Source organism: Apodemus sylvaticus, chromosome 12, assembly GCF_947179515.1.
Source record: "Apodemus sylvaticus chromosome 12, mApoSyl1.1, whole genome shotgun sequence".
NCBI lineage: Eukaryota > Metazoa > Chordata > Mammalia > Rodentia > Muridae > Apodemus > Apodemus sylvaticus.
Genome location: NC_067483.1, coordinates 87,561,437 through 87,577,205, shown reverse-complemented (window position 1 = coordinate 87,577,205; position 15,769 = coordinate 87,561,437). Strand labels below are relative to the sequence as shown.

The 15,769-nt window shown below is 39.7% G+C and overlaps 1 protein-coding gene across 4 annotated transcripts in view; it reads right to left on the bottom strand.

The window, feature by feature from the left end:
- Cdc42bpa (CDC42 binding protein kinase alpha) overlaps positions 1–15,769 on the bottom strand; it is a 205,275-nt gene that overhangs the window by 18,743 nt on the left and 170,763 nt on the right. For all 4 annotated transcript variants that reach the window (XM_052201219.1, XM_052201217.1, XM_052201220.1 and 1 more), the window contains 9 exons: positions 13,284–13,367; positions 11,248–11,353; positions 10,091–10,227; positions 9,391–9,530; positions 8,177–8,258; positions 6,280–6,496; positions 5,490–5,552; positions 3,167–3,760; positions 1,055–1,152 (listed from right to left, as the gene is read on the bottom strand). In XM_052201219.1, coding sequence (XP_052057179.1) covers positions 1,055–1,152; positions 3,167–3,760; positions 5,490–5,552; positions 6,280–6,496; positions 8,177–8,258; positions 9,391–9,530; positions 10,091–10,227; positions 11,248–11,353; positions 13,284–13,367 — 1,521 coding nt within the window. The remainder of the gene's footprint in view (positions 1–1,054; positions 1,153–3,166; positions 3,761–5,489; positions 5,553–6,279; positions 6,497–8,176; positions 8,259–9,390; positions 9,531–10,090; positions 10,228–11,247; positions 11,354–13,283; positions 13,368–15,769) is intronic.

Sequence of the window (15,769 nt, the reverse complement as noted above, 5' to 3'; positions counted from 1 at the left end):
TCCTGGCTGCCTTTGGATAGAGATGTAGAACTCTTGGCTCCCCCAGCATGCCTGCACACTGCCATGCTTCCTGCTATGATGCTAATGGACTAATACACGCCTGAGATTCTAAGGCAGCTCCAATTAAATGTTTTCCTATATAAGAGTTGCTTTGGTCATGGTGCCTCTTCACAGCAATAAAACCCTAACTAAGACAGCCTGCAAGAAAAAGTATGAAATGTGATAAACACAGTTAAATGGGACATGCAAACATATTTTAGTGATAAAACAATTTAGTACAATTTATAAAATGATATGCTAGGGAAGATGTGGGTCAGAAAGAACCTGTAAATGAGGTGGATGTGACTGTCATTTGTAGGGATGGTTTAGAAAAGAACATGGCACTACTGCATAAGGTTCCACAGATGCAGCCAGTGCCTTAGCAATGCCACTGTGAGACTGATTGCGTAAAGAAACTCCTTCACACCTTCATCAGGACCTATATAGAAATGCTGACAATAGCAACCAATTAGAAGTAATGCTGTCAATTGGATAATGGATAAACACTATTCACTTAAAAGATGGTTTTATAGTAGTGAAAAAAATCAATGAACTGGATGTATTTATAACAACATATATGCATCTTTAAAATGTAAATGAACAAACACAGCAAGGAAAAGGGCGGTCATTTCATCAGTTTAATAAATTGCAAAACCAAGGAAAACTGAATACTACTTTTTTAGTAATAGTCATGCCTTAAACTTCATTGTGCACATGAGACTGAGTTAATTATCACCAGGAAGTGATACTAAGTGGCTACTGAGTCACACTGAACCAGACTTCCTTCTTGCCTCGTGCAGACTGACACTCTGCTGGTCTTGGTGATCGCAGAGACCCTCCCAAGAGAGGGAGCAGATAAAGTTGTGGGGTTCAGGGGCTCAGGGGTAGTAAGCCTAATGTACAATATATACTCATGAACATGCCCTTATGCAACACACTACTATGTACAATGAATTTTTGCAAGGAAAAACTTAAAAAAAGTTACCATTTGGCCCATGTTTTAGTATTCCATTACCTTTTTGAGAGGAAGAGTCTGTATCCATTCCATGGAGTTTACATCAAAGATATCGACTGCGTTTTCACTATAAACAGAGAGATATGGTGCATTGTAACCTGGGGGGAAAAGGAAGGAAGGAAGGCACAGACTGCTGATTATTGTGAACTAGTAAACCCCAAACATTTTGAAAGATCTATTCGAAGCAACTATAGAGTAGATTTTTCAAAACCCCATAGTTATTATATAAGAATAATGTTAAAAACACTTTTGAAGTGAGCACATAAATCATAAAGAAAGAACTGATATGCCATAGCTCAAATGATAAAGCCCAGTACAGAAGGAGTCAATTAACACACCTCCGACAAGAAATTTCATTGTAAAGAGTTGGGCTTTTAAAGCAGTTAAACTGTTGACAGAGAAACAAACATACAATGTGTAGAAATGTTTACCTAAGTGTTCAATCCCAGAACGGGAACACAAGAGATGCATGACACATGAATCTAGAGACATGTATGCTATACACATGTCACCTGCAGTTGCATGACAAGAACAGATGCTCATTACACACTTGTGGAAGAAATGGGGACACAAGTACAGAGTATGTGACTCACTTGAACGATGGCCACCAACAGATTACTCACAGACATGAGACAGACGGTTTCATTTTTACTTCACATTAGAGTGCTCAGGGTTATCTGTCTCAGCTACAAAACAGCATTCATTTACCTGTTATATCGCTGATAAAAAGGTTCATTTTAGAAGAAACAAAACACTGTAAATAGTTAAATCTGGGTGGCAGGGTTAGAGGGGTTGGCTGTTCTTTTATTACAGATTTCCTTGCCTTTCTGTCATAAGCCTCTGTCCTGGTCCACGGTCTCTCACTTGACTTTACCTGGATGGCCCCATCCCTCATCCCTCCACTGTTCCTATTGCAAGGGGAGAGTTCCCCACCTCCTGCTCCAGTAGTGGTTTACTAGAACTCTGAATTCCACTCTCTCTAGGCCCTTCTGGAGCATTTTATTCTACTTTCTGAATTTTCCAAATAGTGCACTTTTTCCTACTGATCCTCTAATGGCACTTTCCTCCCAGCATTCAAAGAGGCTGGAGATTTCCACTACAAACAAAGCAGTGTGGATCAGATACTCTGCTGACAGCAACTGTAACATGATAATCAACTGTTCTGTCAGGAGTCTTCTGCCCTACTGTGCGGGCAGACTGCATTGCATCTATTGCATTCACAACTTCATCTCATATAGTAAAATAATACCTATTCAATAGTGATTATTATTCCATGATAAAAGTATTAAATGACATAGCACTATTTTAATATTTACAGAAAAAGTGAAATAAGTAAATTTAAATCTATGTATAAACCTTGTGGTGGTTTGAATGTTTGGAACAGGGAGTGCCACTATTTGGAAGTGTGGCCTTGTTGGAGCAGGTGTGTCACTGTGAGCGTGAGCTTTCAGACCCTCATCCCAGCGGCCTGGAAGTCAGTCTTCCACTAGCAGCCTTCAGATGGAGATGTAGAACTCTCAGCTCCTCCTGCACCACGCCTGCCTGGATGCTGCCATGCTCCTGTCTTGATGACAATGGACTGAACCTCTGAACCTGTAAGCCAGTCCCAATTAAATGCTGTCCATTATAATAGTTGCCTTGGTCATGATGTCTGTTTATAGCAGTAAAATTCTAACTAAGACAAACCTATAAAATATGAAGTGAAGTAACAATTTTAATAAAGGCTACACCCTACCTTCTGAGAACTGGTTCAACAACTCAGTAAGTCCCTGCAAGAGTCTCATGTGCTACTGCTACTTAAGGACACTTACTGTACTTGGGGTGACAATGAAAAGGATGATTTGGGATTATTTCAAAATACAACATGGAGATTAAAAAAAAAGTATCCCAGTAGGTTTTCCACAGAAGGATTAGTTTTACTTATAAGCATTTAATACTGACCCTCTTTGTCTAGGTTTTACAATATACGGTTATTTTACATGAGCAACATAATTAGTTCTTGCAGAAAACCTTAAGAATGATTAAAAATCAAGTTGTTAGTGAAAGTGATGATATTTAAAGTAAATGAAATAGCAAAAAGGGAAGAAGGCAGACAACGAGAGAGACTCTTACAACAGGAGGAAGGATTTGCTGGCCACATCAGTTCCTGCTGTCTAGATCTTCGGCCCTGGCAGTCTGTGTATATCCCAATGCTGTTAAAACACAGCAAATACTCTTTGTTGGAGATTTCAACTGCACAGATAGCATCCATTGGTTGCTGGGTAATGAATGACAGTGTATGGTCATTTGAATGGAGCATATTGCATGGACTTCCTTCTCCATTCAGGGGGTATCTGAGAAATCCTGACTGGAATCCCACACAGAGATGTTCACTGAAGATGGCCATCCACTGGACATTGCATGGGACTTGAATCTCCTTAAACTTCCTGTGCCTGGTCTTGCTCTGGAACAGCTCATAGCAGAGGACTTGTCTTTTCATGGCTACGCACAGGCAGGACAGAGCCCCATGGCGCACTTTCCCAGCAGCTATGGTCTGACACCCTTTAGTCTCTGCCAGTTTATAAAACTCTGTCTCTCGCCCATCCAAAGCTGACATAGGAAAAAGTCGGACGTGGCGATTTCGTCCTGAGATCACTGCAACAAGCTGGTCACTTGGAATGAGTTCAATCTGATGAATTTTCTTATTATCACCAACTCTAATAATCTCTAGAGGAAGAAACAACGACATTAAATGCATCTAAATTAAACCCCAAAGTACATAACCCAACCCATATTAAAGACATGTATATACAAAAGTACAAAGGTCAAAAATCAGAGAGAAAAAGGAAGATCATTAAACCCATTATCAGATCATTCAGCCCACTGATAGCTGGTATTAAGTTCAGCACTGAGATCTCTGTCAGTCAAGACAAAAAAAAAAATCTCTGTATAAAAGCATGCTTACACTTTACAAAGTTTGCTTTTTGATACTAAAATCTAGGAATTTCACTACAAAGTTCCTATTTTTAAAATCTAAGTAACAGTGCAACTCATGCTTCTCTTTAGGTATTTCTTTTTAAGTTTTATTTTATGTATGTGGGTGTGTCTGTGAATCACCTGCACGCCTGTGTCCGTAGAAGCTAGAAGGAGGCATCAGATCCCCTGGAACGTAAGTTACAGATGGTGTGAGTTACCATGTGGGTGCTGGGAACTGAACTCCTGGGTCCTCTGTAAGAACAGCCAGCTCTTAACAGCTGAGTCATCTCTCTAGCACCACCTCTTCATGTCTTTCTTTTTTGTGTGTATATGTGGCTATGTATGCATGCACAAGTGTGGAGCCAACAGAAATCAGCCTAGGGTATTCATTCTTAGCAGCTGTCTGCCTTGAGGTTTTGTTTGTTTGTTTTTTAATTAAAAATGTAACTTGTGTTTGTGTGTGGGTGCATGTTACAGCGTAGGCCGGTCATAGGAGTCACTTTTCTTCATCCACCTTTATGTGGGTTCCAGGGATCAAGCTCAGGTCACCAGGTTTCCTTGGCACCTTCATGTGCTGAGTTATCTTGCCCACCCCCATTCTGTTACTAAGTCAGGCTCTCTCATTGGGACCTGGGATTTGGTAATTAGGTTAGGGTGGCTGGCCAGTGCTAAGAGGAGTCCATCCATTTGTCTCTGCCTTCCCAGTGTTGTGATCACAAGTACACACATGTCAAGCATTTTCTGTTGTTTCTTGGAGTCAAATGATTACAGGGCAAATACTTCACTAATTGAGATATCTTCCTAACCTTCTCAAGATATTGCTATGGATAACAAACTCATCAAGTTTAAATAAATTGCTTTCTCAAGATCTAACCTGATATAAAGACAGAACTTAAGAACTTCAGTGTTATGTTTATGAATAACAAACTCAATTGGTTTTGCTTTATTTCACTGAGCACTTAATTTCCCCCTTGGGAGCTAAAAACCTACTGTATTGAACCAGGGGGATTTCAGACATGACTTCTTAAAGCACTACTAAGAATGTAAAGTAGTTTGTACTTTTCTTTTATGTGTGGTCTTTAGACAGAGGAACTGCTTAATAAATCGACAGGGGAGGGATAACGCATGATTGAGGCTTTAGAACCTAACAGGGATAACAGAACTGAACAAATCTCTTGATTTAAAGCCGGGTGTAGTGGCACACACCTTTAATGCCACCACTCGGGAGGAAGAAACAGGTAGATCTGTGAGTTTAGCCAGCCTGATCTACAGTGTGAGTTCTAGGACAACCAGAGTTATAGAGTGAAACCTTATCTCAAAAGAGCAAAAAAGAGAAAGAAAACCAGAAATCTTTTGATTTAAAAAATATGAAATTATATTTAGAAATTTTCATAGCAGAATCCTGCTCTTAAACTCTAGGTTCAGGGATTTTCTAATACCTAGTTTAATGTTAATCTGGAATAACTGGGTTTTCTCTTACCATCTTTGGTGACATGCACAACAAATAATCCTTCTTCATTCCCCAAAGCTATCCGTTCATGATCTATTTAAGACACAAACATAAAACATTTTCATCAGAAAAAAGTAATATAAAGATTCCAGAGTAAAGCAGATAATGAGAACATTTGGTGCTATAGTGAAGATAAATAACAATATCAAAGTAGTTCCTCTCAGATTACAGTGGCAAATATCTCATACCTTTAAAAATAGAACTATTAATTAAAAACCTGCTGTAGTACCTATCAAAAGAAGTAAATGCTTATTCAATAACAATAACATTAATCAACCTAGTTTGCTAGTGTCACAGACAACATCCACTCTAGAAGCACTGTGAAGGCATCTGACTCCCACTCACTAAACTTCCTATAGTTTACTAGAAAGCAGGGAAGCGGACCATGTACTTCAGAGCAGAGCAAAGGGAAACATCCTCCTCCCATGGGAGCTGCTGTTTGCTGGTGGCAGGCTGAGTATGCTATGATTTCAAACTCCTCAATTACACATTACAAATGCCTGCACTCTAGAAATTAACTTGTTCCAATTACAAAAGTAGAAAAACCCCAAGCAGCCTGACTTCAGCACTAGTGCATCTCAGAAGCTAATGCAACTCCACTCATGCAAGCACTCACTCCACCAGCCTGACACAGGTGTCTTTCATCCCACAAACATCTGTACATTATTCCAGACCCTGGGGACTCCTGTGCGAAAGCTGGCCCAGCTCAAAATGAGGATCAGTGAACAGTTATGACAATCTGAGTGCTGTAGAGTCCTACCAATGATCGCAGCGGCCTGTGTTGTTTTGATGAGGGGTAGAGTGCTGTCGTAAGCCTCCTTGGGAACATACACTGAGCGGTCTCTGAACTTGTTTTTCTTCAGAATCTTGTGGAGTTCACTCAGCACTCCCACCCACTTACTCCTCTCACTCTCGCTGTCTGCTAGCATCAGGATGGAACACTTGTTACTAGGTGCTGAGAGCTGGGAAGCTGTGACCTGAAACAATGTAACAGTCACCATATTAGCAAACAGACATCTTTGATGCTAGCTTCGGAATTATGCTCATTTGCTTAGCACTCCTCAGGAAAATGAGCATTTATTAAATTATCACTTTAGCACACTTTAGCTACACTGAATCAAAGTGTCTCACTGTAACACTACAATTCAAACAGCAGGAGGTGATACAAGTCAAAATGTGATTGTCATTTTATGCTCTGTGTTACATAATGCCATAAAATACCATAGAAATGCACAGACACTAATTTAATATCTGACACAAAATTATCAAGTACCAGAAAGAAAAGTAATTAACTCACTTAACTCTCTTAACAGCTTCATGAGGCAACAACTATGATTATAATCTAAGTATATATATGAGAATCCATGATAAAGGGAAAGTAGGTAATCTCTCCAGGGCATAGAGCTGGAGCAGGTCTCGCCTGCTCTGTAGCACTACATCAGACTGTTCCGAGAGTCTTAGTGCTTCCTGACGGCCTATCATATTATCATTAAAGAAGACTAGATCACTAGAAACAGTATGCAAAAAGTTTACAAGTCAATCAGAGCACTTTTAAGCTGTTATTATTTATATAATATACACATATATTACATGTATGTATAGAGACCCTGTATATACTTATATGTGCTTTAAACATCAGTGACAATACAATTCTACTGCAAATTAGTTCTCTTGACAGCCAAGGGAGATCAGTTCTGGCCTGGAAAGTGAGTGACTAGCTTTAATCTTTGACCTTCCTTGGATGTAAGATTCATAGACGAATAGAAAGTAGGACAGTTGTAACAACAGAATAGTTTTACAGATTTGTACTGTTTAATTCACCAAGATGGCCATTAGCAATTATTTGTATGCAATTAGAGAGGGGGGATGTGAAGAGGAGACCTGACAGAGCCAGCCAGTACCAAAGCCACACAGAGAGAGAGAGAAAGGTTCCTCGGACACTCCTGCCCCAGACAAGCTGGAGGCAGCACAGAAGGAGCAGCCAGCACTCCACGTCAGTGACAAACAAGCACTGCTCACATCTCGGGATATTTGTTATAAAGAAGTAGACATCCGAAACACAATTTTTACAATAAGAGTTTTACAGAGAGCAACTTTTTTTTTTTTAAATTTGAGAAACTGCATGTGGTAATATTTATTTGAAGGTTAACTAGGACTCAAAAATATTATAGAACATAAAGAATACTTTGGAAACATATTGATGCATTCTTCAAGTCTTAGTATAATTTTGTATTCATGTGAATATTGGGTGGTATGGCTACATAAATGAGCACTAGGTCTAGGTCTTATTCTAGTAACTTTATAATTTATACAGAGTAGCAAAACATATTCATTAAAAACAAGTAATGAGGTGCTGGAGCGCTGGCTGGGTGGGTAAAGCAGTCTGCACAAGCCGGAGGGTCAGAGTTGGGACCCCAGAACCCACAAGGGGTTGTCTCTGTCCCAGAGCTCCTGGCCCGGGATCCTGGGACAGACTGGCCGGCTAACCTAGCTCCAGCTGTGAGCAGCAGGCGTGGTGAGACTCCATCCCAGTAAACAGCGTGGAGAGCTATCAAGGAAGACATCTGACATCATCATCTGGCCTTCACATGCATGTGCACACAAACATGTGCACAAAACCCAAAGTGTCTAAGTGCTCAAGTCATTTACAGACTTACTCTAAATATACAGGGAATATCTTTTCGACTTGCGTGAATAACATCAGAAGCCAAGACTGAACTCACAGAAAATTCTTCATCTCTGAAATAAAAGTTAAACATTTAAGGTTATTATGTCTTGCTGTGTGTGTATGGTTTTGCTTATATACCCAAATAACATATACAAAGCAATCTTCAAAGTTTAACTGTATAAACACCCAAGCTCAATTAAAAAAACAAAAAACAAAAAACAAACACAGACTTTGCTACATAACAACTCGCAATACTTAAGGTCCTTCATCAGGAGTGACCTGGCAGTGGCACATTCACTAGATACAACAGCGACTCTCAAAGGTACACAAGGCCAGGAAGCACACAGCCAGAAGAGGCTTCTCTGGATTCTCTTGCTTGCCATAATAAATCTCATGCGTGCTGTGTCTTCTCATCTGAAACAGTGGTTTACTCCTTTGTCCTGTGATGCTGTCATGAGTCCCCCACTCCCTCTGCCTTAGAAGTCCTGACTCAGGCTTAAGTTAGCTGTAACAGTGTTGCTGTTGTAACAGTGTTGCTGTTGTCCGTGTTCTCCTTAACTGTATGGGCTAAGCAAGGAGCTGCCCTTCGCTCCCCACTAGTCCACTGGCAGGTCTGCCACATCACCCTTGCTGATACTCCCTTCGTATCCCACCATGCTTCAGGTACCACTAGGCATAGCAGGTTGTGCATTCTGAGCACTGGCTATGTCTGAATAGGAGACATGTGCGATCCATCAATCAGGAGCACTGCCTGAAGCTGTAAGAGGAAATAACCCCCAGGACAGTGCCTGAGGTTCCAGGAAAGGGAGGAAGGTGTTGAGGGGCACACGAAGAGTCTGGACAATGGTGCCAGGGAAACACTCTTGGGTATTTGTTGCTTTAGTGTGTTGCCAAGGGGCTGGCGTGAGAGTTACCCCTTCTCTTATACTCAGTCACTTTGCAGTTTCAGACGATGAATTGAATAGCACATAATTAGGACTCTTTGACTACATAACTGGTCTTTTAGACCCCAACTTTGACTCCACATACTCAATACATAAACCAACTTGACCTAGAACTTCCTACTTTCTAGTATGTACCTGTAGGGCTAAATATAAAAACTGACACAAATTTTACCAAAACATAGTAATCTAGAAGAAAATCCATAACCTTGATCCCTATGCTGCTGTGACACATACATTTGTCTTCATTCCTCAGGCTTACCTCATGTCAATCACTTGACTAATGACGGAGCTGGGCTGCGATGCTTTTCCCTCCGCGATTTCATAAAGAAACAGTTTGAAGTCACATACCACAGCCAGTGCTCTCTGCCACCCTTTCTTTACTCCCGCCGGCTTAGGGATCTTAGTTCAGTTTCAGTCAGACAAACAAACAGACAAAACTCAAATGAAAATGATGGTGAGCTGCAGGTGACACCTGAAGGCTGTGCATGCCTATCTTGGGCCTGCTCTCTAGTTGATAAGGCTGCTAGTGTTACATGGGGCCAACAGCAAGGGGAAAGTGGGAACACTGTAGCTCCCAGTGGCTTCTTCAGGCTCTGAACTGACAACTCACTAAATACAGGTTACTCACGGCTTTTTAGAGAAAAGCGTAACAAGCAAATGTTATAAGATGAAACTGACAATCAGGTCCCACTGTACATGTTACTCAGGCTGACAAGCCAACATCTCCATAGTTCCTAGCTTAACCTAACCACATTCTACTTCTCAGGTAAGACCAGAACCCAAAGACTCCTTTATGATGATTTCAACATTTGCAAATCTCGAGATATAGAAAGCATAGAACAGTTTGTGGTATTTTAGAATTCATTTCCATGTAATCATGACTCTAGTTAAAATATTATTTAAATGAGCTTGATTCATTAAATTTTCTCTCAAGCATTGAGTGGCGCAGAGGTACTCACCCTGACATGGCCCTCATATGCCGTCCCTACTCCCTTCTGGGGGTCTATGCCAAGTGGACCTTTAGTTTGCTCAGGAGGAATTGGACAAGCTGTCGGAGCTTTGTTCACACAAGTTATATGACATGAGAATCCACAGACTTTTGGAGGGAAAAAAAGGAGACAATTTAGATAAAATTTCATTTTAACAACAAAAAAATTCATGGGCACTAACTGCATGCATGGTGCTATCTTAGATGAATGCTTTTTTTTTTTTTTTTTTTTTTTTTACTTTATTTTACATAACCATTTTTCACTAGGGAAAACAAATCCAGTTGCTTGCCATTCAGAAGTTCATTGAGAAGTAGTAAATATTTTTTATTATTTATATTATCATTCTCTTTAAAATTAATGATCAAACCCCAACTTTGTAAGTACCATGGCTGACTTAAGGCATAATCTTACAGAAGAGCTCCCTGGAGGGTTTTTCTAGCTTTTTATACTACTACAATTTATTATCAGCCCTGAAATTCCCTTGCAAGAATTACTAACAGCCATTAAGCTACTAAACAGTTTATCACCATGTGGTGTGCATGCATGCATGAATATGTGTTTGTATGTTCACAGTATGTGATGATGTGGAATCCAAGGTTGATGTCAGGCATCGTTCCCCATCTGCCACTCCCCACTTGATTTTGAGGCCCAGTCTCTTATCAAACCTGGAGTCAACAGTTCAACTGGTCCAGTATGCTAGTACCCTCAAGAGTCTCCTAGGTCTACCTTCTATGGGCTGGGATCACAGCCAGGCCATTGGCCTTTACATGTGTGCTGGAGAGCCATACTCTGGTCCTCGTGTTTCTGTGGTAAGCACTCATTCACTACGCCAGCCCTCCAGCCCTCTATCCAGCAGCTTTTTGCCAATCGCCTGAAAGCACATGTTTCAGTGGCTATAGAGATACATACAGATGGGGCATGTGCAGCCGTGGTCTACGTGCTTTCACTATAAGATAAGAGGTTAAGTCCACAGAACATTTCCTAGTATCTCTGTCACACTTCTTGCTCAGAGTCTCAGCTTGGCAGCGATGGAAGCCAACCCCAAGGCCTACCTGGAGCCTATGTGCCCTGTTAGCAACAGGACTGTCATAAGCCAAGAGCTGTCTTTTCCTGGCTGCTGTTCTTACCTTCACAGGAACAGCCCTGCCTTATCAAACCAACCATCAAGGAGGTGCATTGATGACACTTGGTAGGGGCAGTGAAGGACTTCACAAAAAACTGATGAGTCTTGCGCTGCAAAATACATGACAGAGAGTCAGCCCTTCCATTTCTCGCTGCGCCTCCACGTGGAGCTGCGGCTCCTCATGCACCAGAGACAAACCTCACAAGCTCTACACAGACTTGTACTTTCTGCTTCAAGTTTACTTTTACTTTATGAGTTTTTCTTGAATATAACTTTATGTGTTTCTGATTGCATGTGACATATCAGGGACTCTTATCTTTACACACATTGGCTCTTTTCTACCAGACTTTCTTAGCCATCTACTTGAGGCTTTCTACTTCTTCCTCAGTTACTGACAGAAATGAGAAACTCTCATCTTTTGTCTCTTAGACCTTGTCTGATCTAGAATTTAGGAGTTTAGCTTATGTTTCTGAAATATTTTAGTTTCAGTTTTCTCCTGAATTCTTTATCATTTCAAATCTTCCTTTCTTCCACATCTTTAAAAATACTATTATTATCATGGGTGAGGGGTAGTGCAAGTGCCACAGGACTCGTGTGGACAGCAGGACAGCTCTCTTCTGGCACTGTGCTGAGGCACATCTTGGTGTCTCTGTTGCTACACTGTGTACGCCAGACCAGGTGGTCCTTGAGCCTCCAGAGTCTCCAGTCTCTGCCTTCACCTGCCCGAGGGTGCTAAGACTATGGATGTGCGCCCTGCATCTGGCTGGGCTTTCACTCTGGGGAAGAGCACAGGCAATCAGGCTGCACAGCGACAGCTCCGGGGAGGCGCCACGGCTCTAGCCCACATTTCACTGCTGAGCTTTCCTATCTCCAAATGGTTGTTACTCTAGTTCCTATTATCTAAATAAGCACATTTTTGGGAAACATTTAAACATTTTGAGAATGTTTTAAGTGTTTTCTTGGATCTTTTACTGAAGCTTTCCATCTCTGATTTGACGAAATATTAGGCCATTATTTCTTTTTAAAGAAGATTTGTTTTTATTGAATTTGTATGTCACTGCATAAGTCAAGTATCCTGGAAATCGGAAGAGGAATCAGAGCTGTAGAGATGGAGTTACAGGCAGCTATGAGCTGCCTGACATGGATGCTGAGAACAGCTAGTGCTCTTATCCTCAGAGCCATGGTTCCAGACCCTTCCTATTTCTTTAATTCTGCCTCTTTCCTACTGAAGGTCCTCCTGTATTATGGAGATGACAGGGTCCCTGCCGTACAGCTCCCCTTTCAGTCTTCACCTCACTGCTGACTGAGGCACTGTTCCACCCTGCCTGTTCTGCTCAATTATTAGCACCTTCTATGTACTTCAGTAATTACAGCCTATGTCAGGTATGTAGGTTCTTCTACACTATTTTTTCATTTCCCTGATTTATCCTGTCTGAGATTACTGGTGTTGGCAAGGATAGTATGCTTATTTTAACTTCATACTCTGTCTGGCCTCATGTAATGGCCCATAATAATTCTTTTGTTTAGCACATGTTCTTTCATGCTTTTTAAAATTAGTTTTCAGAGCCACTGACCTCTCTCATTTGTGATTTATTCACCCCTTATGTTCTGGGGAAGAAGCACTGGTCTTCCAGTTTCTAGAGTTTCTTCACACTCCTGTGACAAGGAGCTCAGTCCTCATGACTTGTCATGTGCAGGTCCTAGTCGAGGACAAGCCCTCTGTACTTTAGACTGAGCATTTCTTTCTTAGTGATTGATTAAACTTGGATTCATCTTCTCTAACAAGGGACCTCATCTTAATGCTTTTGTCAGATAACAAAATGAAGGGTTCCTGGAGGCTCCTCTAATTGGTGTTGAAACAGAATTTAAGAATTAAATACTGAATATGCTGCCCAACATTCAGAATGCTATGTATATTCATTATAGAATTTGTTTTCTTCCCAAATTTTTAATTTTATAACTTTGACGAAATCAGCAACAAAACTCACAATGAATATTCAAAGTAGAAGAAATTCACTCTCATGTTTTGGAACCAAGTACCTTAGGTGGAAAGCCAGTTGAAGCTGGGCATCCCTTTTTCCTTAAGGTCGGTGTGTGAGCTGGAAGAGGAGCACATTCTGCAATCTGCATCCCGGGCAGAAGAGGAAATGAATGTCAGGAAACACTCACTTTACTTAGAAAATAACTAGAAAAGACCAGAGTAAATAAAGCCAGACAAAACATCAAGAAGGCTACCTAGACACTGTGTAATCTCCCTGAGGGTCTGATCTCACTATAGTTACAAATGAAGTATTTTCTCAGTTATAATCATTTCAATTTAGAAATTTAAAAATAAATAAATTAGAAAATAAAATCCACTAAAGAAAACAAGAATCATAGCATATAACTTACACAAAAGTGGAGATATTTTTATAGTTATTTGAATTTGTTACATTGATCCTTAAAAGTACCTTAATATTTAGCAAGATTGATGATAATATTTAGAAGATTAATCTCTTAAACAACTTTTTATTGTGTATGAGTTGGTGTGTGCATGCGTGATGTGTGTATGAGTTGGTGAACATATGTGGGAGGTCAGAGGGCAACTCTGTGAAGTTACTTCTCTCCATCTACACTTGTGAACGTGAGTTCTGCATACCCAGAGACAAAGTTGAGGTCTGCCCAGCAAGTAAAGTACCAGATGAGCCATCTCACCAGTCCTAGAAGATTTCCAAATTTAAAATATATATTATGCATACGGAGTGTAATTACATAGATTTAAATACACAGAGATTTGTGAGATTCTTGCACATAAATTAACTTTAAATAAAGGGGTTAAATTATTTGATATTATTGGGATAGAGAATTTAATTTGTTTAGTTAAAAACCATATTTTTACTGTAAGTAGAATGAAGACTAGTTTATGAAGTATTTTATAAGATGCTTCTTTGAATAAAAAGAACCAGTGGTTTTATTTGAAGTTAATGTAGGGAAAGAGGCTTAATTAGTAAAGAAAAAATAAAAAGGACAGTAACTTCATTTTAGGATGCTAAGAAAGCACACAAGGAAACAACTTAAGCCCCATATAAAATTACAGAATACTAAAATATTAACAGAAAGTTGGGTAGTACTCTACTTTTAACCATAACCTCAAAAACTATCATATATAAATTAAATCCTAGTATGGAATTTGACTGAAAGTCTCAATTTTCTGAGAATTTTGAGTTTATATTCAGTTTAAATTTTGTTCACTTTTTAACAGCTTGAAAATATATTAAGCCCAAGATATAATTTAACATTTGAGAAGATAAATATAAAAAAGAACAATGAAAAAATATATGCAAAAGATAACAAAACATAATAGCAAACAAAACTGTCATTAGAGTTCTACAGAAAGTCCTTGAGAAGTTACTAAAATTAAAAACTCAAAGATCAACAATACCTATAAAAACTTCATTAAACTGGATCTCACTCACACACGACACAAAATTTAGGGCACCAGAACAAATCAACAAGCAACACAGAGCACATCGAGGGCAACGAAACTCTGAGGAATGAAAAGAAACGAATTCTGCGTGCACCATTTTCATGGGTGAAAATGCCCAATATCATGAAGATGCCAATTTTCCACATGCAAATATATACATTTAATTCAATTTTAATAGAGTCACACAGAATTTGACATGCTAACAGTAGCAGTAGTATTCAAAACTAAAGGGTCAAGAAGGAAAAGAACACAGTGGCTACTAGTGGTACCCTAACCCAAGAACCAGAACTGTGTAGGGCTGCAGTGATGAAGATAATGGAGAATCAGTGCAAGAGTGCACAGACAGGGAGGCCATGACAGACCCGAGCATGCGGAGCAGAAACAGTGAGATGGGTGTGAAATAGAGACACTCAGTTGTTTATATGGGGAAAATATTAGAATCCCACTTCCCACTCCACATAGCAATACAATTCAGTTTGTAAAGTCTTAAATACATAAAAGCAGTAATTTAAACCTTTAGAAGAAAATATGAAAGAAACATATTTCCATAAAGAAAAACTACTTTAAAAACCACAAAAAGTCGAAGCTATACAGGAAAAGACTGATAAAGCTGATGAAACATTTTGAAAAACAAAGATAACACAAAATTTAAAAATTATCCTCAGAATGGAAGAAAATGCTTGCAACCAACAGCCCAGCAGAACTCATATTCAGACTTAAAAAGAACATTAAAACAAAACAGTAAAATTAACAGAATGAATGGACAAAGGATACCAACAGGCAAATCATTAACAGCCAATGAACACATAAAACAATGCTAAATACCATTAGACAAGGGAAAAACCCAAGTTAGTACTAAAATAGAAAACTGCTCCTTCGCATCCATCCAGCTGGGAAAAGTCAGTATCTGACTGTAGCAAGGGTTGGCAGGGATGTGGGGAAATGGGGAACTCTCAAGTACTGCTGGGTGTGGGGGATAAAAATGGATCCAAGTACTGGAGAAAACAATTTGGGACGATCTAACTAGTTAAGGTTTAAGGTATATACAAAATACAATTAC